The following is a 25,524-nucleotide window of genomic DNA, read 5'->3' as shown; positions in this document are numbered from 1 at the left end:
ATTGTGTTAAATGATGGTGAAATGTTCTCTGCAGCCATCATACAATTCTCGTCAACTGTTTCAAGGAAGATAAAATGAGAGACAAGTAGATGTAGAGTATGGGATATTAAGAAATTTGGAAAAACCTCTTTTATGAGTAGAAACATGAATAGCTGGATTTAGCTGTGCTTGGTAGAACGAGACAAGTGTGAAGGGAGAGATGAATACTTCTCAGATGGAGGAAGAGAGATGGAGGCACGCTGAGGAGTGCAGACTAAGGAGGAGGAACTTTGGGGGACAAGTAGACACTGGCATTGTCACAAGAAAATTTGTAAATTGGTGGTGGGTGAACCTAGGCTGGGAACTGAAGACACCCTTGAACTGCTACAGCAACATGCTCCTGAAGCAGCCTCCCAGACCAGAAGTGGAAGAGGAGTTTGGTCTGGATATTAAGAGAGAGCCTGCTTGCGATGGCAGAGTCCTGGGTGCAGGAATCCGTGAGATATCTTCCATTCCCATGTCCTTAAAAGCACTTGGAAGAAAAGACACCTGCAGACCTTGTCAGTGATAAGTGTTAAAGATTGCCTGGCTGCTTCTTCATCTTTGACTTTCCTGAAATTCCTTTTTTGAGAGGATATATTTTGTCTGCTGTTCCATATCATTCGTTACAGACATTAGTACTAAATAATTGTATCCATTTTTTATAAGTCTATTACAGGCTTCCATGAATTGTGTAATAGTGATTAAAGTTTTAAATATCTTTCCAGCTCACTGTCCATCTAGATTTAAAAAGCATTAAAGAGCTGCAGTATTAAAATTAAATTTAGCTCTGGTATCTATTACATTCAGTGTGTGTGCATGCAGTTATAAATCACTGTGTAGCAATAAGCATTGCAAAGTACTTGTGGTTTTATGTGATCTCAGATTTTTCTTGTTTGCCATGAAATGTTCTGTGCCCTTATACGGTAGGGTGTGAATAATTGTGTGTAGGTTCTGGTGTTTTACTAAAGGAGAAGATACTTTGCAATTTCCGCACTAAATGGGCACAGTAGGGACCAATTTCCTGCACTTCAGACCTGCTGATTTAGCCAATACAGTAAGTTAAGTGGCAGCTTTACATTTCTAGAAAGATCACAGGTAGTATAAAAACAGTGCATCTCTGGGGCCACTTTACTGTGCCAAGGCTGAGGGCAGCCAGTAGTGAGCATGGGGAATACAAATTCAAAAAGCAGCGGCAAAAGCAATGCGATTCCAGCTCATCCTGAGCTGTCTTTTTGTGGCTCCTTTTCACGAAAATGGAATGAGAATGTCTTTTTGGACAATGAGCTTTTGACATCCAAGATCCTGTCTGTTCTGCGTCCACAGTCAGAGAGAGGTTTGAGAGCAGGCGATCTGCAGTGTACGCCTCATTTTCTGAGTACCAATTCAATTTTTGCCTCTCTAGCCGCTTCCTTGAAGGAGCAGCCCCGAAGTCTTCTCCTGGGACCGGATGGGACCCCAGTACTATCACGGAATCTCGGTATGACTATTACCCAGAGAGGAAATTCTCAGTCTTCATTGAACACTGCTGAAGCTGTTAATAAATTTCGGTAAGTAAACTGCTTCTCTTCTAATTCACTAGCTTCGGCTGCGTCTTTCCCCCTACCCTCCCCATGTGAAAAGAAAACCAATTAAAACTAAAACAAGACTCACATCGGTTATCAATCTTAAGAGAGATTCATTGAGTTTTTAATGCTTAAATTTGTTTTAAATATCCCCTAAACAGCAAACTATTTTTTTTGGTTTAAATTAGCACCTTGTCTTCAGTTCCTCTACACTATGCCACAAAAATACCATATAAGATAGGGGATTGCTTGAGTATCCCTGTCTAGAATATCATTTTCATGGTTGTATTTGTCCTCAGACTTGCTGAAGTTCAGGAGTCTTTTCTGAGATCACTGATTCGAGGTTGTGCTGGTTCTGACTAGCATAGGAGGGAGCAGTATTTTAAGTTGCAGGATACCTTGATGAAAATAAGTTCAAAGCTATCTGCAGGTTTCTGTAGTTGTTTGCTTTTTATGTTCCACAGTTATGCTCCATTCTCAGTGAAAGTACCCTTTTTACTCTGAAGTAGCTAAGGCTTGTCAGCAAGTGATGTGTCTTTTCAAATGTCATACCAGAAGTTGCAAGCTTGCTCGTGCTGCTCTAATTAAATCTGTAATACTTAAATGATCAAGTTGCTAAATTGATTTGAATGTTTCAAGTGTGAGTTAAAAGGGTAGCTTTCATGTATTTATTTTAACTGTATTGCACTGTAGGAAGGATGCTTGTTAAAGTAGATGGCTTTTATTTATTTAAGTCAAGCAACTTTTAAAAAATTTTGATGTTCTCTTTGGGTCCCTTTGTCTAATCTCTTTGGTCATTTAGACTAATTTCAGGAGACATGGATGAAGGGGATTCAGGATTTATAAAATTTAAGCAGACCTCAGATGATGTTGTCTCACTTGCACCTTCAACAGCAGACTCCATTTTTCTGGAAGGTATGGAAGCTTCTGTGCTTTTCAGGACTTTGTTTCTTACACAGCCTTAAAGTAACATTGAGATGTATTTACTCTTCTTGTTGTTAATGATGGTAACGAGGGATATAGTTTGGACACCAGTTATTAATTATTGAAATTGAATGTGCTTTTGGTCTAGATGCATATTCTATATCCCTCCGAAGTGAAATAGAAACAGATGCTCATGAGTTTGAGGCAGAGTCTTGGAGCGTTGCAGTGGAACAGTCTTATGCAAAGAGACAAAAGAAAGAAGTTATAAAAAGGCAAGATGTCATTTATGGTAAGAACACTATTATTTCTTTAGAACTTTTTAATTTAGGAACCTCACATTTATTATGGTTATATTATTTTCTTGATAGTGATATAATACCTTAGAAGTTTATGGACAGCCCCAGAACAGCTTGCTTCTAGCAAGATCTAGAATAACAAAATAAGGCTGTAAGGAGGCAAGATGTCATGTAGTCCTCAGCGTTGGTCTGCTGTTATATAATCAGCTCTACCTAGACATCAGCTATTTGTTTAGTGTGCTATTAAAAATATTTGAAATATGAAGATTTCAAAGGTCCTCTCCATAATTTGCTCCAATGTTAAACCTTCTAATGCTAATGGAAGTTATTCCTAATGTCTGATATAAAACAGCCTTTGCTGCAGCTTAGAACTACCACCTCTTGTTTCTTTTGTCTTGTCTGTCACTCTTGATACCAGAAACAGTTTAGTCTTTAATTCTTAGCAGTTAGGAGTAGTGCTGAATTCATCTACTCCAAGTAATAAGTGTAGATTACACTAATTTCACGTTCCATCTAGAACGTTGATCTGCATTAAAGCAGAATTTCCCAGGAGTTATTTGTCTTTTGTTATTTTTACTGAAAAGCATATTCAGAAGTACATAAATTCAGAAACTAAAAATATGTATTGTGTGACAGAGTTGGAGGAGGTTTAGGGGATCCTATATGGATCAGTATTGCTGCTCTCTTGGTGCTTTATACTGGTAAGAAGGAAGTAGTAGGCATTTTTTTATCCATTGGGTGTTGTTTATCTAGATGTTGTTACTCTGATAATTTTGTTGGTCACTTGCAGAAGATGGTGACTTTCAGAGCCTGCTCTTTTATATCTCACTGGTCACTGCACACCATATAAATGACCCATAATTTTGTATTTCCCCTTGCCCAGAACTAATGCAGACCGAAATGCACCATGTTAGAACGCTGAAAATAATGCTGAAGGTATACTCCAAAGCCATGAGAGAGGAACTGCAGTTCCCGAATGCAGTCATCAACAAGCTCTTCCCCTGTGTGGATGAGCTGCTGGAGATGCATGCGCAATTCCTGCTCCAATTAAAGGAACGGCGAAAGGAGTCCTTGGAAGAAGGCAGTGACCGAAATTACATAATCCGGAACATTGGAGACCTCTTGGTAAAACAGGTGCGAATTAAATTCTACCAGCGTTCTTGACCCTTTTAAATTCCTAAAAAGCTAATTATACGATAAAGTTACAGTTGTGTAAAGGTTGATAGAAGACTGGGTTTAAGATTATCATCCTAGTATAGTGTGTGAACATGACTCCCAGGAACACACCTGGTCACAAATAATATGAAAAATTCATTAAATGTTCTTTGGGCACACGTGTATGCATGTTATATGCTATATGACGACTGCAAATTATTTGGTTTTATTTTTCATCTGTTCCAAAAGTACGGTAGTATACTGCTGGTATCCTTCCCAAACACAGCTGTCATGCACTTAGTGCTGAGCTTCTTGGTTCTGAGCAGTGAAAAAATAAAGATCTTTTAAACTGATAACAGCTTCTTCTAATTTTAGCACCCATTCTGGTATGGAGTGGATGCCACAGCTTCTTTTTGTATACTGCGATCTCACCTTTTACAATCCTCAGTCTTTTTAAGTGCAGAGTCCCAGAAATCCTTTTATAAATTCTCATTAAGACACCAGTCAGTTAATATTTGGTTATCTGGTGGTATTCCAAGCTCTCAGATATCACGCTGCATAAATCTCTCATTTATGGTACAGAAGAAATTGATATATTGAAGAAATGTCATCTTAGAAATCAGTTACTGTAAAACCATGTTAAATGTGGGTCTTGACGTGTAAGTACAGTTACTGTTAATGATTTATATATTTAATACTTATATTTCCAATTAGTTTTCAGGTGAAAATGGGGAGAGAATGAAAGAAAAATATGGTGTGTTCTGCTGTGGACACAATGAAGCTGTTAGTCACTATAAAGACCTGCTCCAAAACCATAAGAAGTTCCAAAGCTTAATAAAGGTAAACAACAATCAGAAACCTCCCATTCTTACTGTGCAAAGTGTACTTGACCTCTTTCAGTTTTATTTTATAACTGAAGATCTCTGTTAATTTTGAATGAGCTGAACGTAAGAGACATTCTCTTGATATTTGATATGCTGTTAGCTTCTTGTATTTTAGATCTTTTGAGCTGTTTGGGAAAACAGCTGCAGTTAACTGGTGTTAAATTTGGGGCAGGCAGGTATTTTTTCTCTTGAGAGCACCTAGAACTGGGCAGTAGATCATTTGTCCTGTTCATGGCTCTGTCACTGACTGCTCTGCTGTGTGGCTGTCCTTGTAAATTGGCTTGATGATAAATCAAATCAATGATAAATGCTGTTGATAAAATAATATAGAAAAAGTTGGAGCCCTTAGTCTAGTTTTGCCCACTACGTCATCTTTCCAAAACCAGAAGATTGGCTCCAGGGCAGTGTGTTTATCTGCTGTACAGTGTAATGCATAATTAATAGGAAGGGCTGAAGAAGCGCAGCCAAACTGGAAGCCTGTAACCTGAATCTTAGCTGGCATTGCTCAGTCCTTGGTATTCTCGTGTTCCAGTCAGTAGTAAGTGATACTGTGTGAACTTTCCTACGTGGCTCTGTAGTTATAGCTCTTCTGAACTAGGAGTCTTTAAAAGTGAGAACCCTTTACTTTCAAGAAACTAAATAAATAAACAGAGTAAGTTTTAAAATAAATAGCCTCAGCCCATGTAAACAAAGATCTTGGTGCTATATTCTGCTGTCAGGATTGCTTTGTATCTGCAGTCAGACTAACTAGTGGGATTCTGATGCTTTATGATCTTCCCTTTCTAAACAGAAACATGTTTCTGTACATAAACACACTGGTCAACATACAGTAGTAAAATAAACACATTTTATTCATTACAGACATACTTTGGCTGTTAGGTGGCTGGGTCTGGTTTTAAAAATACTGTACTTTTCTACTTAGTTAAGGACTGACCCTATATAGAAAGCAATCAGTTAGCAAATAAGCAGTCAAACAGTTCAGACCTGGAACTTTCTCTGTTTGGCCCCAAATTTAGTTAATAGCAGTTGAAAATTATATCTAAAATATTTTTTTCTAGCATTAGAATCAACTTTTTGATGTTGTCATGAGTTTTGCATTTGAAATAGCATGCAGATGATTTTGTGATGCTATACCTAATTGCATAAAAGTGTTTTGAAACAGAAAATGGGTGAATGAAGAGGAGAGAGAGTTAGAAGAGCAATATATACGATGGATGTGATGGGTCTGTCTTGTTTTCTAGAAAATCGGCAACAGTTCCATTGTGAGGAGACTTGGTGTTCAAGAGTGTATTCTTCTGGTTACACAGCGCATCACCAAATACCCAGTCCTGGTGGAACGCATTATTCAGAATACAGAAGGTAGTTTCTTTAATCTGTCTTAAAAGCCTGACAGTTGTCGTCACATCCTTTTTCTCCTACGTTTCACGTGTTCTTTCCTCAGGCAAGGAGGACAGGCTGGTACTGCCTTATATTTGCTTTCTCACTTGCTAGTTAGCTGGAGATGCAGTTCTATATGCAGATTCAGATCACTCTTGCCTCATCAGCAGGTTGAAAGCAGTGTTCAGTTTCAAGTCTACAACCACAAAGTCATAGTAGTTAAGTTTATCAGTTTCTTAGAGATTTAGAGCTCTAGGAACCCATTTATTTATTTATTTTTAAGCTCAGGCTCTTAGGAAATACTGTCAGATGTTCAGTATGGAATCTTCCTGTTAAAATATGTTTGAATGACTCATATTTGCATTCCAGAGTTGTAAATGGGACTAATTACTATCCTTCTCTCGTAGCTGGAACTAAGGATTATGAAGAGCTGACCCAGGCCCTTAGTTTAATTAAGAACACAATCACTCATGTAGATGCCATGGTAAATGAGTGTGAGAAAGGGCAGCGCCTGAAAGAGATTATGCATAAAATGGAGCAAAAATCATCTGGGAAATGCAAGAATGGGCTTCTCTTCCGGAAGGATGATATGGGACAGAGGCGGCTTCTGCTCGATGGGATGCTGTACTGGAAAGCTGCATCAGGGCGACTCAAAGGTAAAGGACCAGGAAAGAGAAAAGTATAACTAGGAAACGGGATTTTGCTTTGTTCTGTAGCTGTTTCTTACTAATCGATTGAGCATAAAGTACGATGACAATAACCCAGTTGTTTAATAGGATATTGGAGGAAATAGCACTTGTTCTATTCCTGGCTTGTCCAATAAGCATCTCTATAATGGTGCATGATAAGTTCCTTATGCTGTTTGCTTATTATCTGTCTGATCTGCTTTCCAATTCAAGTGGGAGGTCTTTAGGTAGATGATAAAGCCTTGAGTCATACTGACTTTGTCTCCTGTGGAAAGACATTATCTTGTGCGAGCTCTGGTTCACACTTCGAAAAATTATGTTGTGTCAAACCCATGACACCTTTGTTCTTTATAATGTCTGTATTGCCAGAAAATCAAAACAGCATTCATCAGTGAGTATTTTAACAGCTTCATTGCTCAAATGTTCAAGGAGAAGCTTCAAATGGAACTTACAATGCAGCCAAGAGTAGCTGGTACTATGAACATCTGCAGTTTCAGAAGAATCTGCTGTTGAGGGAAACTTGTTCCATCGTGACTGTTTGAGTGCATGTGTAGGATGTCTGTGTAGTTGTCTTCAAGCTTTAAATTGGCTCTGTTTGAATTCTGCTTCTTCTGCACATGTCCAGCCTGACTCTGGACAACCCCAGTGGAAAGCAGAAGCCAGCCCAATATTGCAAATGTTGATGTGCTAACGCATGGTACACAGGAAACTTAAGTAATTTTTTTTGAGTCTGCACCAGTCTTGTTGCTTCAAAATCTTTTTCTTTCTTTCTGTTGTTACTGTAGATATTCTGGCAGTCCTGTTAAATGATGTACTGTTGCTCTTGCAAGAAAAGGACCAAAAATATACATTTGCATCAGTGGTGGGTATTGGTTTCATATTTAATACATTCACTTGGAGTGTTTTTGAAGGTGATAGTAATTGCAGAAGAAATAAAAATAGAAATATCAGGTAGATGTTACAGTAGATTCAGAAGGAAAATGAAGTAATAAACAAGCCAGTTATTATAGAATCACTTTTCCTGAGTAAGTTCTGGTATTTGTGAATCTCTCCTTCTGTCTTTTAGAGCAAAACAGTGTTCCCTTGTCTCCATTTGAGCAAATTTTTTGAAACTGTTCTTGATTTCTGGGATCCAGAAGTTTTTGTTTCACATTTTTTTTTTTTTTAAAAAAAAAAGACAAGTGTCAAAAGTGTCATGTGAAGAGGCCATAGTGGTAAAGTTTGGTGTTGTAATGTTATAGCTCATGGTGGCCCTGTATAAGTAAGAAAGCAGAAGGGAGCTAAGAAGCACAGACTCCAAAAAATTGTATAAAGTAGTGCAATACGTTTTATATTTTCTTTTACAGGACTCTAAACCACCAGTTATCTCGTTACAAAAACTGATTGTAAGAGAGGTAGCTAATGAGGAAAAGGCAATGTTCTTAATCAGCGCTTCCTTAAAAGGACCAGAAATGTATGAAATTCACACAAGCTCTAAAGAGGAGAGGAATTCCTGGATGGCTCACATCCGCAGAGCTGTAGAAAGGTAAATTATGAGTGAAAGCCAGAGGGCTTGATTTGTCGCTGATCGGCCTTCTCTTCACAGGACTTGTAGGTACAAGTTTATTGTAAAAATGCATTTGACTGTCCATAAACTTTCAATGCAAGACTGAAGCAGGCAGTTTATGAATATTTATTGGGAAGAAGATGCTCATAAAGATGCTGGAAAAATCAGCTGAAGACTTTATTCTGCTTTTTTTTTATAAAAAAAAAAAAAGTTGGTTCACTGATGTCAAATGCAACAAAGCTTTGGATAAGTGAAAAAGATTGACACACAAGATAAACGACATCCTAGGCATAATCTTCAGGTTGAATGCCAAGATGATTTTAAGTCATCTAAGGTGTAAATCAAACATTTGTCTCCCACTTTTTACAGCTGTCCTGATGAAGAAGGAGGAACATTTAATGAACCCGAATCAGAAAGGAGGGTGGCTGAAGCAAGAGCTGCGAAGTTGAGAGATTTCCAAGGTAATGACTTAGGTATATATTCTACAAGCAGCTTCTCAACATCCCTTGTGACGTAACTGTCTTGTTCTTTTATCACATGATCAAGTTGCTCCTTCAGAAGTCCTTCAAGGTATTGCAAGATTGCATAGAAATAATTAAGTTTAAAAAGTCTAATAAGCCTTGCGTGCTCCATGAGTTTTTCCTCCAGCTGTTAATTATATCTCTGATGCTCTGACTATGAAATGAATGGTAATTTTCCAAACTGAATGTTGTACTCTTGACAGTGATTTAGAAGGTAGAACTGAGTTTGTTTCTTCCTTTAGAGCGTTTGAGCACGAAAGATGACCTGATTATGCAAAGTCTAACTGAGAAGCAACAGATTTATCTAGAAATGTCTGAAATGAATGGGTTTGAAGACAATTCCCAAGGAACCCGATCTAGGCTACTTTTTCGGGGGGATGTCTCAGAAAATCTGCAAGGAGAGTCACTTTTGAAGTCTGCAGTGGTAGAAGGTAAATACAATGTGGGAATGTGTATGTGTTCACTCAGGTGCAGAGGTTGGGATAAGCCCAAGTCTTAAAAATCATCTTGTAATAATTCTGTATAATGCTGTTCAGACTCATAATGCATCTCCAAGAGAGGTAGGGTGCACCTGTGTTTTTACGTAGAGGACCTCCACAGTTTTGATTTTTTACTTATTTAAGATCAACCCATGAAGTTTTCAGATGAGTTTATTCAGATGGGTAATAAGGTGATCTAATAATGTAATAACCCTGAAATGTAATATTGTATCAGGGTTCTAGATTTAAATAGCCTATCTAAAGACAGCATATTTAGAAAGAGAATAAACACAAACCACAATCACTTTTAGTTTGACAAAAAGAAACATTCAAGGCTTGATAATCAGACTTGTGTTCAAGGAGGAGGTCATCTTCATTTATGCAATATGAAGAACCTGTCGTAAACAGCAGGTCGTGAAAGAAAATCCATCTGTACTGTAAGAAGTCTTTCAAACTACCCGATATTTAGTGTACTTGGTGGCTGGAAAAAAAAAAAAAAATATGTATATATATATATATATATATATATATAAATACACATACCCTAATTTGTTAGCACGATGAGTTTGTCTTACTATGTAGACCTGGCTGTTTAAATGATATGTTCTTCTTCTTCCTAGCTGAAAATCTCCAGAACCTTATCTTCACTCACTTAGGAAATGGATACTGTCAGCCTGAAGATAGCTGTGCACCGGGACTCCCCAGGAGAGCAGAGACCTTTGGAGGATATGACAGTACTCCCTCAATTTCAAACAACAGTAAGAAAGAGGGACTGTGGGGGTACTGTGCTATGTTTGTTGATGCACTGTTAAAGTCTAGCATTCATTTAAGCTCCTTAGCTCTTTACTATGCTTCTCTGTACTGACTATGAGATAAGAAAAATGAATTAATTGAGGCTCTGATGTAAGGATATTAAGGGAACTTCACAAGAAGTTCCTGAGAAGAGGATAAGAATAAATTCCTAGCATGCTGTATCAGCATGTTGAATCTTTCGCTTCCAGTACCAACACTAGAGAGCAGAGTAGGGCTCTTGGTGTAACGTTAAAGGTGTTACCTTAACCCACGTTTTCTAGTTACCACAATTCCACACAGAATTTTAATTTTGTTGAAAAAATAAGCTTGACATAAAAACCTAGGAAATGTGAGTTCAACTGCTTGCTTTTATTATAGAATGACAAAAATGGAAACAAGTTTTCATATCTTCGCAGCCACTAAAGGCTTGCTGAATCTTTAAACAGTATAAATTATCCTTTTGGCACAGATGCTTTATCAGTTAATTGATGAAATAAGTGGAAATACTAGATGCTGTTTACCTCCCTTCATTTTGCTTCGTGCAAAGTAGAAAGGTCTGTATTTCACTGGTAGTTTATCCCTGGAATCCTTTCTCTTGCCCATGAAAGGCTATATATGCCTGTCTTATTACAGGTGCTCTATACAGTACAGTTTCCATCTCCCACTAATTCTTTCCATGCTTCTGGTGGTGCTGCTTTGAATAAGATTTTTCTACTACTGAGTATTCCATGTTAGGAGTTTGCAATTCTGGTAGCCACAGACGATTATTTTCATTCTCTATTGTGTTTGTTTCACTTAAAGTATCATAATGTGATTTGAACATAATCTCACTATTTCTTATAACCCGCTCTCCTCAAGTTTTATACCTTTTTGAGCAGTCCTACTCTACCTATTGTCCACTTCCCACTTCTAATGAGCATAGATAAGCAATGTAGTAGCAAACTGGTTCTAACTTCAAAGTCATATGTGTTGGTTTTTTTTTTCATTTGCTCTGTTATGCAGTGGGTTTTCACAAGCTCTGTGCTGGTGAACCACTCACATGCCAGTCTCTTTTCCAGATAATAGTCTTGGGAAGAGCAGTGGTGGTGACCAGAGACAGTGGGACTGGAGAGGCCATGCAGTAAGTTCAGACGTGCATCTCCAGGACCTCCCATTGGATGCAGAAGAAGGATCTCAAACTGTACGTTGGGCTTGTTTATGAAGTAAATGTGTTTCCTCAGGTTCTTCATTACAATAGTGCTGCAGAACAACCCTTGCTAAGCTGAAAGTTGTAATGTCTGGTAGGGCTAGACTGTGAAAGAGTTCTGTCCGTGAAATTACTTGACTCTGCTAAGGAAATTTTGTTGGGGGTGAGTTGATGGATTATAGCTTACTGCTTGAGAGGCATGATAATTCCGTTCTGTATTTGTTCATTTGATGCTGTATCTTTGTTACCTTTAATGACCGTGCATCTCCTTCTGTACTATGATTTAAGTACTTTTGGTATGTGTCCTTCAGTGCATGGGAGCAATCTCTGCTCCAGCTGTAAACAATGTTCCCTGGTGAGGTGAACCCTTCCAGCATGTTCTGGCAGCACTACCAATGTCCAACAAGTATCTCTAGCGCAGATTGTTGTTTTTGTCTTTTTTCAGAGTGATATAACAAGGCTGGATGACAACAGTGGTATTCAGCCCACCATAGAGTCTCAGGTACGTTACTTCTGCTGTTAGGAAATCTAATGGGAAATAGCTATATAATAAATATCATGCAAAATAAACAGACCGGTATTTTTAATGGCTGTGGAACCACAAGCTCATAAACAGCCTGTACCTTATGACTCCAAATGCATTCTGAATGTCCCATTAGAAAACAAGGATGGTTCTGGCTATTTAGACGTGCATTTCAAAGAGCTGGCTAACTACTTCTTTCTGCATCTCTGGAGAGATTGTATGTTCTTAGCTCACCAGCAAAACTTGCTTCTGAATCTCCTGTGAGTGCTGTACCTGTGTAGTGATTCAGTACTAGAGCATGGGAGGAAGTGGTCATTAAATAGCTCATATAAAGAAAACTCGTGATGAGGATTGCTCCCTGGAATCCCAGAGAGATTTGCTGAGCCCTGACTCAGTTTGCGCGAGGACCAATATACTGAAATTCGTTGTGCTTCTATATTGCTGTATTGGATGTTACCATGTTAGAATACTCTTGTAGTCGTTCTTCCAGTGTGTGTGTTCTTGTACATACTACTGATTCTGTCCATTATTTTAAAAAGAAAAAAGTCTAATGCTGCAATGAAATGGAGCTCTGTTTTGGTGTCTAAATTTTATTATTATTATTTTTTTATCCCATCTGCCTCCCCTCCTCTTCAGCTTGTCCAAAGGATACAAAAACTGCTACAGTTGCTCTTCAATCTTCAGGTAAACCGCCACTCTACTCTCCAAGAGGTCTGTTAGGTATTAAATATAATAAAACTTACTCAGTTGTAGAGAAGCTATCTTGAAAATATCCCCTAAAACTAGAGTGAACTGTAGAATACAAGACCTGAGACTCAGGGAAACAAACACGGTGTATGATATTTTGAAGGAGGTGTTGTCTCTGTTGTCTTATGTGATTGAATCCCTTTTCCTCCTTAAAGTACAGTTGTTGCTACTTTGAGCTTCTGTTCTCCGTGTTTTTCTTTTAAAATTGATGTTAATATACACTTGTCTGCATATATTAGATGTTTTTTACTGTAACCTTGTATTCAGTAATTTTTGAGTGATCTTGTCAGAGTAGAAATTCTAGGTGCAAGAAATGTTAATTTTGACAGATGTATTCAAAACTTAATTCCTCAGCCATCTTTAGTATCGTGTCAATAGCGATGGGCTGTACAAGCTAGAAAGTTAGATCTGCTCTTGAAGACAAAGCTGTCAGTCACCTAATCTGATAGGTACTGTTGTCTTTTGCTTAGCTGTATGGAGGTTTATTTGTTTGTTTGTTTGTTTTTGAGCCAATGTGCCTCATTTTGGACTTCTTATTTCCATTCTAGGCAGTGATATCTCAGCAGGACAGCTACATTGAGATGCAACGAGCCACCATGATAGACCGGGAGAAGCAATACCGGCTGCAGTCTACACGCGGCAACCTGCTGCTAGAGCAGGAGAAACAGCGTAACTTTGAAAAACAGAGAGAAGAACTGATGAATGTACAGAAACTTCAGAACCAGCTGAAACTGGAGCAGCAACGCTGGGAACGGGAAAGGAGTCAGCAGCAGAGGGAACTAGAAATTGCAGAAGTCCGGCTGCAGAAGCGCGAAGAGGAAGCTCGGCAGCTGAAAGACAAGTTGATTCAGGATAGAGAAGAACTCGAGAGGCAGCGAGAGGCCTATCAGCATGACCTAGAGAGGCTGCGGGAAGCTCAGAGAGCAGTAGAGAAGGAGAAGGAGCGCCTAGATCAGCTAAGGAAGCTGAAAAAGCAGAACACAGTGTCAGGCACGTTCTCCCCCGAAATGGGACAGGTAAGGAGTTTTTCTTGGAGTTCTGTTTATTGCTTGCTTCTGAAAGAAGGTTGCCCTTCGTGCAGCACTAATCCGTGTTTGTTTTTTACTGAGCTACTTGTGCCACTATCTGAAGTAGCTGGAGCTGGCTACTGTCAGAGAGATCAGGGCTTGCAAGTCCTTCAGTGTCTGTGAAATTCTACCCAGACATTTGCTAATGGGAGCATTTAAAAAGAGACAGACAGACAGAGAGAATAAGTTATTTCTGAATGTGGCTGACTGCTGATTTTTGAAATACAGGAACTGCCCGATTGCAGGCAGGTGATTGCAGAAGGTGCACTACGTTGACAGCGTTCTATACAGTTGATTTTAAAGACATCTTCTATGTTTCAAAATGTGAATTTTGGGGTCCAATTAAATTGGCTTGTTTATTACTGTCTGAAAGTATGGCTTTCTGTCCATTCTATCATTACCTAATGCAGTTTGCTGGCTGCTGCAGGGGAAGTTAACGCCATCCCAGCCAGACCCAGTACACACCGTTGTGTTCCTTTGTTAGGTGTGATATTAAGCAATTGAATTGCTGAGGATCTTTTTCTCTTCCATTTGCCGGCATGCTTTGAGCTTGGTCTAGCCTGTTGCATTTCTCACAAGGAAAGTGCTTTGTGTCTGCAGGGTTGAGGGTGGTCTCTCCTTATTGTGTCTGAGATAATGAAAGTACCTGTTTGACTTAGAACGCCTTTTTCCTCATGTAGAACCAGATGCAAAGCCACTCCATTAGCTTCAATGGAGAAGGGGTAGAACCATCTCTGCCAGTCTTGAAAAGCTCTGCGAGAGTGAGCATCTCCGGAATAGATTACTTGGAACGGCCAGAGCTGGTTCGTAGGGACAGTACCACCCTGGAGAATCGTCCAGTTCTTGCACTGAAGAACGAAGTGCCAATCCACCTCCTGAGTGCAACTAATCAGATACAGAAACCAGCTGCAGTTCAGCAGCAGATCCCTACTAAGCTTGCCGCTTTTACAAAAGGAAGCAAAGAGAAAGGTGGGAAGAGCAAAGCATCTCACAGGACAGACAGTTCGGGTAAGTATATTTAAATGGATTTCTAACCTCTGCCAGCATCACAAGGAGACAGAACGCTGTAGTTTAAAACTCTGACTACCCATGTGGAACCCAGAAATTAATGTGCTACGAATTGTGGGCTCTTGAAGTCCTTAAGTTAGGAGCTCAATGTGCATGTACTGTTAAATTGGAAATTTAGCCCAGATAGATAATGTTGGAAATGGAGTGCTGTAAGCCAATAGGACAGAATTATGGTGAGCACTTGTAAACCTGGATATAAAATCTTGCCTAATTGTAGTGGTAAAGGGAAATAGCAAATGTTTTGCTTGTTCTGCGTGAATGAAATGTTTTGAGGCTGTCTTAACCTCTTCTCACTATGTTCAGAGCTGTAATAACACTAAATGTGGTGCCTTTCTTAGCACCAGTCAGTCATTAAATACAGTTTTCCAGGCCAGATCTGAGATGCTGTATGTGTTGTGGAGTTGAAAGGGGCTAATTTTGTCAGAAATAGAAGCAAGTAAAAATACAGTTACCTTGTCATGGTGTAATTTCTGCTGCTAACTACTAGGTACTAAAGTAGTGATCTTTGCCAATGACAGACACAATAAAAACCACTTTTTCTTTACCACTAAAAATAGCTTTTCTGCCAGCCTGAGAAAAGGGCCTATAATTTAAAGTTACAAAATTATCTCCCTAGCTTTATATAGGATTCTGAGCTGACAAGCCTGCACGTCACTTGGGCCTACACTACTCCAGCAGACTCAAGGCCAAACCTGCCCAGGGAGTGGGGTTGTCTTCTGCGTGTTGCAAAAAAGTCTGTCTCTGCACCTGAAGTTTAATAGAATTACAAACTTATGTTTTTGCATATAAACGAAGCCTAATACCCCCTTCGTCTGAATACCAAGTACTGGTAAATGGGCAAATAGAGCTCTAATACTGCAACTCTGCAGCTTTATTTTTAATAGCTGTTACATAATGATCCCTGCAGTGGAAATGTACTTAATGGTGTTTTTCCAAAATTTATATGAAAGGCCTAAAACGCAAATATATTGGTCTCTGTTCTCTCATGAGCATTAGTGGGATGCATGCTTTTTATGCCCATATGTAGATCTTAGAATAAAATGGAACAGGACTTTCTGTACAAGTGGCAAAATACTGGGTATTGAATTTGGTTTTTGTGACATGTCAGGAATGTTACTGAGAGGAGTTCTTTGGATCCAGAATAACCATTTCATGAATTGCTTTTATTGTTGAAATTAAGAAACTGACAGGCCATAACACCACAATCGATGTACTCTTCAGCTGAGCAGCTGTGAGACAGATGGAGAGCAGAGACAGAAGTTCATTGCAGTTTTGTGTGTTAAAAGTAGCAAATAGCCATTGCTATTTGAGTGGTAGGGACAAAGATTTTTTTTTCTCCACTGTGCTTTATAATACAAGATTTTGAATTTGTGGTTGTCAAGCTGGTAGTAACTGAATTGGAGGTCCTCAGGGGAGAGGAGAGGGAAAGCGTACTCATGGTCTGAACAGCTGAAGAGAAAATTTAACTTACAGAAGCAACAACTCTTTATGGTATAGCAGCTTCCTCGAATATGCAAAGGTGTCTGTATTGCGGCCTCCAGCATGAAGCAGTGAAATCAGTGAAGTACTGCTATTGTCAAATACTGATTTGTAAAATATTTTCTTCAGCATCTGTTGATCAGAAGCAGCTGATTCCCCCTAGGCTCGTTGGACGAGAGGAGGGTATCCTCAGAGGCAGGCGATCAGCAAGTCCAGTCCTCCCAAGCAGCCAGACCACTGCATTCCAGACAGGTACTTCTTGACTAACTTGTACATCTGTGGAGATGTCAGACTGTGCAGTGTCATGAATCTGTCTTCTTCTGTTTTTTCTATAGAATTATATGGCTCTACAGATGGTCAGCCAGAAGCACTTTCATCTGCCTCAGCAAACCCATTCAAGCCCAGTAACGTTCACGTTCAGACCCTGGTGACCTCTCAGTCGACTGTGTTAAATGCACAAGACGATACCAGCAAAGAAGATGTAATTTTTTTCTAATTGTTTCCATTTAAAGATCAGTCTTCTGACATACTGATTCAAGAACTCAGGCTCCAGTGTTCAACGTGACAAAGACCTGACATGGATGTCTTTTTATCCTTGCCCCGCTAATACTAACAACGACCAGACCAGGATTACAGTTTTACTTTGTTGGCTTCTTTGCCAGCAGCTCAAAATGAGGGCACAGTGGTAATAATTTGCTTTTGAATTCTCCAACCATGGAAATGTGTTGACGCATAGCATGGGTGTATAAATTCAGAGCATGTTAAAGTGCTGCCATTTACTGCAATTTGCTCTCTCTGGTGTATTTACGCTCTTTGTGGGCACCATCTTGTAAATTGTTGTAGTTGATAATGAAGCTCCCAGATTTTTATGTAAAAAAAATTTTAGTAGTAAGCCCCGAAATGGCTGAGATTTTTTAAATCCCTTTTTCACAGGTGCAAGGTCGCTGTAATGGATTATGCTAACTGTGTGTTAACTTGTTGACTAGCAAGCCAGTCTCCTTACAGCCAGGCACGATGAACGTTGTGATACCGCCTCACAGGAACCAGGCTAGCATCTCTGTTTCTTTACTAAATTTAGTGGAGCGCATGCTCAGTGGCCAGGTACAGTAGGAAAGACGAGGTAAGCTGCTTCAGAGTCTTCAAGGTTCAAGGGCTCCACCTGCTTGTGGCTGAGGAGGGTTGAACATGTGAGGACACCCAGCGGTTACAAAGACTTGGACTCAATGCACATTTCATTGAATGTCGGCTTGCACGAGGAAGCCTGTCTCTTTGCAGACACTGAGTGGCTCTCCGGTTAGTGAGAGCAGTACAGGCTCCCAGGCAAAACTCATGAGCTGGTTCAGAAGGAACTTAGAGGCCTGGATTTTGTTCCTTGCTGGAAGACGTATAATAAGTGTTTGAATGCAGTAATTACTGTCTCGTTTCATCCCAAGTCTTCTGCATCTTTCGTTTGTCTGCCAACTTCTTGGGACTTTACTCCGAGTATCAGAAGATATCAAAGCTGCTGTTACTGCAGAAGCTTCTCTGCAGCACTGTAAGGAATGAAGGGAATAAGAACTGTTTGTTTTGTTGTTTTATTTTTTTTAATAATAAAAGAAGTGCTATTAGCTAAACCTGGGTTGGTTTAGCTGCTTACAGCTAAACCAGCTTTGATACCTCTTGTTAAATGGGTCAGTTCTTAATTATGGAATGATGATGATATTAACAGAGCCCTGCTCAAAAGGCATTATTTCTCTTTGTAGTAATTTGCACAGTCATTTGTTGTATTCTATTACTTTGCTCTGTATCTCAGTTCTTTATTACTCACATCCCCGAAGGACGTGTATTCCGATGTGTGTCAAATGTGACCAGTCAGATATATTGTGCACAGGAGAAACTGTTCAGAGGACGTTATTATGGAGTTAGAGAAATCAGAATCTCGGAGTTTAAAAACTTGGGTTAATACCTTTCAGAACGTGATTGATGGGGTTATTTTGTATCTTTAACCCTGGCTGGGAGTGATTTTTAGCACAAGTGAATGGAATGCCTGATCAGTTCCCATTCAGCCTCATGGCAGTGGCTCGGAATGGCAGTTTATCAGTCTCTCTTCAAATCATTGAATCAGTTACTCTATCTCAGTTGTCATGGCCTATGTGACATTAGTAATGTTCTTTAAGACAGTAACTTCACTTTGCTTGAAGGTTCTAAAATTATTGCAGTACTTACAGTGCAAGAAACGTAAATTTTCAGCAGAAAATATGGAGTTTATTTCCAAGAGGTGATAATTAGGGTTGTTAGTGTCTCCAGATAAGAACTTGAAATATCCAAACTTACTGGTCATTGTGAGAGCAAAAAGATGAGCTACAAAATACTGATTCTGTCTTGGGGAGCAAGCAGTCCTTGCTGTAATGCTGTATTTAAGGGTCTTTTTGCTGAGTGATACTGGTATCAACCTGAAACAAGGCACAGAGTTCAACAGAGTTGCGATGTTACATGAGAGGAAACTCCGAACTATCTAGTCTGTTATCAGACTGGTGATACTTTCCCCCATCACACCTCCCCAGCAAAATAATACAATTAAGTAGGACACACTTCACTTTAATACCAAAGTATTGCTTCGTAAATCATGGGCCTTGCAGAACTTACAGAGGTTATCAATGTCTAGATCTGCAGAAAACAGTATGAGGAGCGTAGGCATTTTTGCATTGTTGTGATACTGTGTTGATAATGGTTAGAACCTATTTCTACAGTGTATTTTTGCATTCCTAAAACCTAGGTTAAAATAGTGGGAATACCTTAAAATGAATGTAACTTCTGATCAATTCAGCAGCTCTATAGGACTGATTCTTCAGTCAGCCAATGTGGAGACTCTAGTCGTCTCTGATACCCGTGTAATTCCTTCTGTAAACGTACAGCAAAGCAGCAAGAATGTACAGTATGTTCTCTCCATGCTGTGGTTTGGGCCACTCCTAGTGCAAACTCTATGCCCCCATTGCCCTAAATTACCAGTTTTTAGCAGCTTTAACCTAAAGCTAAGTTGCATCAGTGGAATAAACCACCTCAGCCAAGGAGGGAGGTCTCTGTTTAGATATTTTAAAACAATTTTTAGAAACATGTATTTGGCTCAGTTTTGTGCCTGTCTTAATGTATGGGAGAGAGAGTGTTCTATGGACCAAAGAGGTTTATTCGGCAACATTTTTCTTCTTACTCTGTGCAGTGAATGAACTCAGATATAGGATGGTAACATCTGGAAAATGTTAAGTCTGCAGTGAGGTCTCATTTCCTTTAATATGTTTTAACTTAAATATAACTTTTAATATTCATTGTCAGCAGTGCTTTGGATAAGTTGTGGCTGTTAGCAAATGGACACGGGACTTTTACAGGCTAGGCTGTTGGTTCAGCACACCAAGAGTTCTTTGGAATACTGGTTTTCAATCTGTAACTGAGAAATTATCGTAAAAGTTACCTGTCTTCAATACACGTCTGGCTGCAGCTAGTCTTAGGAAAGCCATTTTCCCCATGAATAGAGATTGCATCATCTCAAAATCATAGAAGTGCCATACAAGGTATTTAAGTGAACAAGCAAGTTAAATTATTTAAGATAACAAGCAAGTGAAATATTTTCTTTAAATAAAGTGTGGGTCTGCACTTCTGCAAAATTGAATCTGTGAAATTGTTATTAAATCACTCTAGTTGAGTGCACTTGTTTTGGATTCTACTCAAACCTGATTTGTAGAAAAATAGTCTTTCTAAGCAGATTGTATTGCAAAATACTTCTGTATCCTGGGCTAAGTGACGTGCTATTGATTCTGAGTAATATCCTTTCCATTTGACTCTTGCTTACTTCAGATAAAAGTTTCCTTTGAAGTGATATCAGAGGATTAGACAGTTCAAAACTCTGCCTCCCAGGTGCCTTTTGGCTTCTTTCTTGAGCTGGGATGTAGAGGAAATTACAGCATGAGCTCTGAACTGCCTTCTTCTTTGCTTTGTGTCACAGCCTTAAAATTATTGTCCTGTTTGTCCTGTGATGTTGCAATGTAGAGACTGTTTCTGTGGTTCTGATTCTCAGTTTTAACTCTGGTGTAAAAGAGACTTCCTCTGTCCCTTCCCATTTGGACTGTGGTCATTTTGTATTTCAGACTGAAGATCCCTCCATATTCGCTAGTACTGAGCACATCTGCCCTGTGCATGCTGTAAATGCTTTCCTAGTTTTCAGCTGTACTATCTGTGGATTGTAGATGTGGCACATCCCATAAATTGAGATCACTAATCATTTCCCAGCATGAAGCAGAAGAATTGGTACTTCTAGAGATTCTTGCTCAGCAAGCTAATAGTATTCCTGCAAAGGTAGGAGTAATTCTAAATAAATTCCTAGCAGTTTTGTCTTTCTGAGTAATAGTTAGGTGATCCTGCATACATGGGATTTGGTGATTGTCATTTTCATTTACAATGAAGGATGAAACTTAAACTAGGAAAGGTTTAAGATAGATTTTTAGTTCTACTTTCAGTTCAGCAGAATAGGAGCTAAGTCTCCCCTGGTGGTGCTCAGTGATGTTCCTGTATGTTGTGCCCCTGTGCAAGGGAATTTGGAGCATTTTTGTTGTCTTCCCCAGCAGTTCTCACAAGGAAAAAAAACACTCCTTGATGCCAGATTGTACATGGTATTCTTGCCTGACCTTCTTGCTGAATAGGTTTATAAATTTAAAAAAAAAAAATTAAAAAAAAAAAAGCCTTTGCCTCTCCCTTCAAGGCCAGACCCAAAATCTTTGTAACAACTGGCAGCTCGTGAATATTTACCATCAGCATGTGATACATCAAATACCATTTGTGTGAGCTCTGGTTCGTACCATTTGTGCCATGTTTATAAATCAGTTTTTTTATATTTTTGTACTGAAAGAAATTGGAGCACTTTAGAAAAGTTTATTTCAGATTCCATTGCTGTTTGTACCTAAAAGGAAATTGTCATGGAAATAGATCCTGTCGGCATAACTGCGTGCATGTCACTCAGAGCTGTGAACTCTCTTGATGCTATTTAGTCTTAGGTCTGGTTTCTAGGCCCACCTTGCACTGTAAAGACTTAATAAATAATCATGGTTCATGGTTAAATTGACCATTTTGTTGGGGAAGTGTTTGGGTTTGTTTTTGTTTTGTTTTTTCTTTGTTAGGGTGTAAACATTGTAAATAGTTCCTTTACTGTTGATACTTCAGTAGCAACGTCTTTGTAGTCTTATTTTATTTGTAAAGTTGACGGTTAAATGTTAATATTCTGTTGAATTGTGCACTCTTGATTAACTGTAAACTTGATCTTAGCACACCAAATGATGATTTTTACAATGACTGCAATGTTTCTCCACTGAAGGATTTCAGAGCTGCAATAGGACTGAAACCAACTTCTAGCAATAAAAAAAAAAAAAAAAAAACCTGCCTTTATATGCATATACATTAATCATATATGTGCTCTATGTTATGTGTTTTTTTCTATTTGAACCAAAGGTCAAAGCAGCAACCACTTCTCACGTGCTTCTCCTTTTCTACCCCGGACAGAAATAACCTGCCATACGAACGCTGACAGTTTTCCAAAGGAGAGGTGTTAAGTGGATACTAATAGTTGCAGATCTTGCCAGTGAGGTGAGCACCCTAGGAAGGAATCAGCTGATCTCAAAATGTCTGAACTCAGCATACTAGCAAAAGAGTGAACTTAACGAAGTTGCTTATATTAGCATGTAGTTGCTTTGCATGGTGCCAGTCTGAGACATGCCTGGCTCTGTCCCAGACAGTATCGGTTCCCATTTGGAACAAGTATAACGAAAATAGAAACTTTCTCCCTGCTGCTTCTGCCAATTTGGCAGCCTTCGCTCTCTGTACCAGCCCATAGCCTCTGGCTGGTGCAGTGCTTCCCAGCTCCAGAGTCAGCAAGTTGTGTTTCCTGGTAAAATCCCCACTTGTGGCATACTGGCAAGCTAACCCAAGCACTGTAACCTCAAATAATTCCAGAAATCAGAACAGATGCAAAATTGGGGCGAGAGTGGGAGAACTAGGATGGGTGTTCTCAAAGGAAGAGGTGTGATTTTTTTTTAATTTTTTTTAACCATTAAAATTCTACACTGTAGTCACCATTGAGGGAAACCCTCAGCCATTTCTGAATGTGGTGGTGCAAATGATGCAGTCCGAATTGCTTTGCACAGAGGTAAGTCTTTGTGCGTATCAAAGCACCTTTGGAGGGCTCCGGTTCTCTGTGTACAGGAGTCAGGGGAGTAGTCTGCATTCTAGTCTGCATTTTTAAGTCTCTGAAGTGCTGTTGATACCTGTGTTGTGGCAAAAAACTGGAACTCGGAAAAGCAGAAGTTTTTCTATTTTTCCAATGTATGCCAATAATGAAAAACTTCTAGGCACACCAGTGTTCAAAGGATGACTATCTTTGTGGGAAGTAACAAACTGATGTTTTAGCGAACAAAGTCTTGAAACATGTATAAGCTTTTGCTTGCACTTCCTTTAAGAGAAAATTTCTTACATCTGCTTTTGCTTTGTTCAGCTTCCAAGGAGCTGAGCTGCAGTGGCCACTGGAGGTCACTACCTATGTGCACTTTCAGATCTCGCTGTCTCGCTAGAGCAAGGCAAGTAACTTTCCGCGTTCATTTCTAAATACTGTTCAGCAGCAAGACACAGAATCGAAGCATTGTCATGGGGGACAGCTGCAAGGAATGATCTAGGGCAGGAATTATGATGTGTTTCTAGAGCAGTGGATTTCTTTTCTCCCCAGTTGTAATGTATGGACTCCTCTGGCAGCCATAATAATGCCTCAGACCTGTAGGCAGAGTTCCTAATACTAACTGAGGAGCGTGGATTTGGATAGAGTAACGTGGCTACAAGGTAGCCCTGCAGCACAGATCTGCACAGGTAACTAAACTGCCCGGCTGCAGCAGCCCAGAGCTCTGTAAGGGCATATTTAAACTCAGAATTTGCATCTGTTAGAAGCTTGGTGCTGCCGCAGCCATCAGCACTCAAATGAGCGTGGGTGTATCTGTCTTCGGCTTCAGTTCTTGCTGCAACAGCCAGGTAGACATTCCTTTGGTGTTCAGAAACACCTTGAGTGACAGCATCATCGATAATGCTGTCACTCATCTGTGATGCACGTTCTCCACTTCTCACAAGGAAGGCGTGATTTCAGGATGGACGGCAATGCCTACAGAGCTGTTACTTGCTCACACCAGTCTTCCAGCAGCTCCGCCCTGCCTTGTCTCTCTTTAAGATCTGTAGCTAATTAACCCGAAACCCAAACCACATTCTTTCTATTTGGATGAATCATTCTGAGGCCATAGGCAATGACCAGCTTTATGCTAAACCTTCCTCTTTCATGTGGGTGAGACATGGCTGATGGTTCCCATACATGCATCTGAGATTCATTGGCAGGCCAGATGCTTGAGGACAAACATGCACAAAGGATACGGGCTCCATGGTGTGCTCTGGCACTGGGAATGTGCTGGTTTCTGCCTTTCCCTTTCCTCAGCCTTGTGACTCAAATCCGGTCTAATTTCTCATCCCAGAGATGGGGCCTGGCCCAAGGCTCAACAGACAAGGGATGTGGGGCCTGTCCTTGTGTGATGTCTGCATTGTTTGCTGCTTCTGGGCCCATGGGATCTGGCAGAGGATAAAAGCTGAGCTCTCTTAGAGCTGGCAACACTGGAGTATGAGATGCGTGGTCCCTGGCTTTGGTACAGCGTTGCATGCACGAGAGACTTGTGCACGGCAGGGATCGCTTTGTTTCGGGGGCACAAGCACACAGAAGTGTGAAAAGTCCCTGCTGAGCAGCGTAACGTTGATGTCCCTTTCCCATGTCAGAGCAGCACTGGGTTTCTTGTCGCTGTATGGAGCGTGGCGTGTTGCTAGACCTGAAGTCATCCCAGATGGCTGCACGTGATACACAATTCATTCAGGGGATTTCAGACAGGTAGATGGTAATGCCCTTTCCCCTTCTAGAATATACGAATTCATGGACAAAAATTGTGTAGCATAGTGCTTTGTTTTTCAAGGGCCACCACAAGTTGTCACTGAAACGTAGCGATGTGTGCTCCAGTTCCTTGCTAGGTGCACGGTGGGTGTCCTGCAGAACATTCGAACAATCTATACCTGATCTTAGCCAGGAAAGGAAATTTCTGTTACTGCTGTGCTGGATTTTTTTTTTTATTTTTTATTTTTTGCAGTTAATGGCTCTGGCTATCCATGGTAGAGAAAGAAGAAAGACCGTGCACTGCCTTTGTGCTCTGGCAGCAGGGGTTGCTGGGCAGAATGCAGCTACCAACCTAAGAAGCAGCGTAGCTCGTGTCAGGTCAGGACTGGCTGCAAATCTTGTGGCCAGGAGGGAGGTGGCTTGGTCTGACCGATGGTTTGTTTGGCTAGTGTGACTTGCAGGCTCTGTGCAAGGAGAGGAATGTCCCATGGAGGAGTGATGTCACAGGGGTTTTTTGTTTTGTTTTTTGGCCTTGAGCCTAGGATGCCCAGATGTGCTGCCTTTTCAGATGTGATTGTGGGCTGGGGTCTAGCTCCTGCAGCTGGAGGGGTACAGCCACGAAGCAGGATTCTGGGCTAGGAGAAGAGGCCTGGGTTTGAACTGTGTTGAGGTTCAAAATGGATTATATTAATTCAGGAGGATTTCTGTTCCAGTAGCGAAATTAACCCCTAAACCAAATTCATCTGCAGCCCAGTTGGCCCAAATCTTCTCACCGCGTCACTGAAGCAGTGATTGGATTAATGCATGGAAATGTCAGACCGGGAGAACAGGTCTGTGATGTACGGAGCTGGGACTGACGTGCAAGTGGAAAAGGTGTCTCGTTTTCCCCAGGAGCGCTCCTCACTGTGCTGGAAGCTGGTTCCTGCCAGGAGGAGGTGGAGCCGGAGGGCCAGCACAGGGCTTTCTGCCAGGTGACAGAAGGGTGAAGGCGATGAAACGCAGCTCTTGCTGTCTTTGTTGCCAGCAGTGGGGAGCCACTGCAGATCAGCCAAGCCCAGGTGTGCTTCAAGTGCTAGTTTTCCCTGAGAGGTAGTTAGCTGTAGGTGCAGTTTGAAATGAGGAAGCAATACACAGATGCTAGCGAAGCCTTCAGCAGAAGGGCCACTGGTGAGTGGCCCCAGCACTGCTGAAAATGCTGCGAGCACGGCTCGGATAACAGCCCAGCGTCAGGAGCAGAAAGCAGACAGAGACCTAAGTTGCTAGAAGCAACTTTGTCCCTTGTGC

General features: G+C 40.4%; 1 protein-coding gene across 7 annotated transcripts in view; it reads left to right on the top strand.

The window, feature by feature from the left end:
• The window catches only part of ARHGEF18 (Rho/Rac guanine nucleotide exchange factor 18), a 49,816-nt gene extending 28,073 nt beyond the window's left edge, over nucleotides 1-21,743 (top strand). For all 7 annotated transcript variants that reach the window (XM_048077641.2, XM_048077637.2, XM_048077636.2 and 4 more), the window contains 19 exons: nucleotides 1,424-1,568; nucleotides 2,386-2,498; nucleotides 2,656-2,796; nucleotides 3,687-3,937; nucleotides 4,673-4,798; nucleotides 6,084-6,201; nucleotides 6,627-6,875; nucleotides 7,691-7,767; nucleotides 8,252-8,430; nucleotides 8,821-8,912; nucleotides 9,215-9,403; nucleotides 10,072-10,209; nucleotides 11,302-11,423; nucleotides 11,875-11,931; nucleotides 12,589-12,636; nucleotides 13,248-13,715; nucleotides 14,447-14,774; nucleotides 16,443-16,565; nucleotides 16,649-21,743. In XM_048077641.2, the coding sequence (XP_047933598.1) occupies nucleotides 1,424-1,568; nucleotides 2,386-2,498; nucleotides 2,656-2,796; nucleotides 3,687-3,937; nucleotides 4,673-4,798; nucleotides 6,084-6,201; nucleotides 6,627-6,875; nucleotides 7,691-7,767; nucleotides 8,252-8,430; nucleotides 8,821-8,912; nucleotides 9,215-9,403; nucleotides 10,072-10,209; nucleotides 11,302-11,423; nucleotides 11,875-11,931; nucleotides 12,589-12,636; nucleotides 13,248-13,715; nucleotides 14,447-14,774; nucleotides 16,443-16,565; nucleotides 16,649-16,809 (3,125 nt within the window). In that variant the 3' untranslated portion in view covers nucleotides 16,810-21,743. The remainder of the gene's footprint in view (nucleotides 1-1,423; nucleotides 1,569-2,385; nucleotides 2,499-2,655; nucleotides 2,797-3,686; nucleotides 3,938-4,672; nucleotides 4,799-6,083; nucleotides 6,202-6,626; nucleotides 6,876-7,690; nucleotides 7,768-8,251; nucleotides 8,431-8,820; nucleotides 8,913-9,214; nucleotides 9,404-10,071; nucleotides 10,210-11,301; nucleotides 11,424-11,874; nucleotides 11,932-12,588; nucleotides 12,637-13,247; nucleotides 13,716-14,446; nucleotides 14,775-16,442; nucleotides 16,566-16,648) is intronic.
• The last annotated feature ends 3,781 nt before the right edge of the window (nucleotides 21,744-25,524 follow it).

The sequence above is a fragment of the Anser cygnoides genome, chromosome 27, assembly GCF_040182565.1.
Source record: "Anser cygnoides isolate HZ-2024a breed goose chromosome 27, Taihu_goose_T2T_genome, whole genome shotgun sequence".
NCBI classification, from domain to species: Eukaryota; Metazoa; Chordata; class Aves; order Anseriformes; family Anatidae; genus Anser; species Anser cygnoides.
Note: the sequence above shows the minus strand (reverse complement) of the source record. Positions and strands in the feature narration are given on the sequence as shown.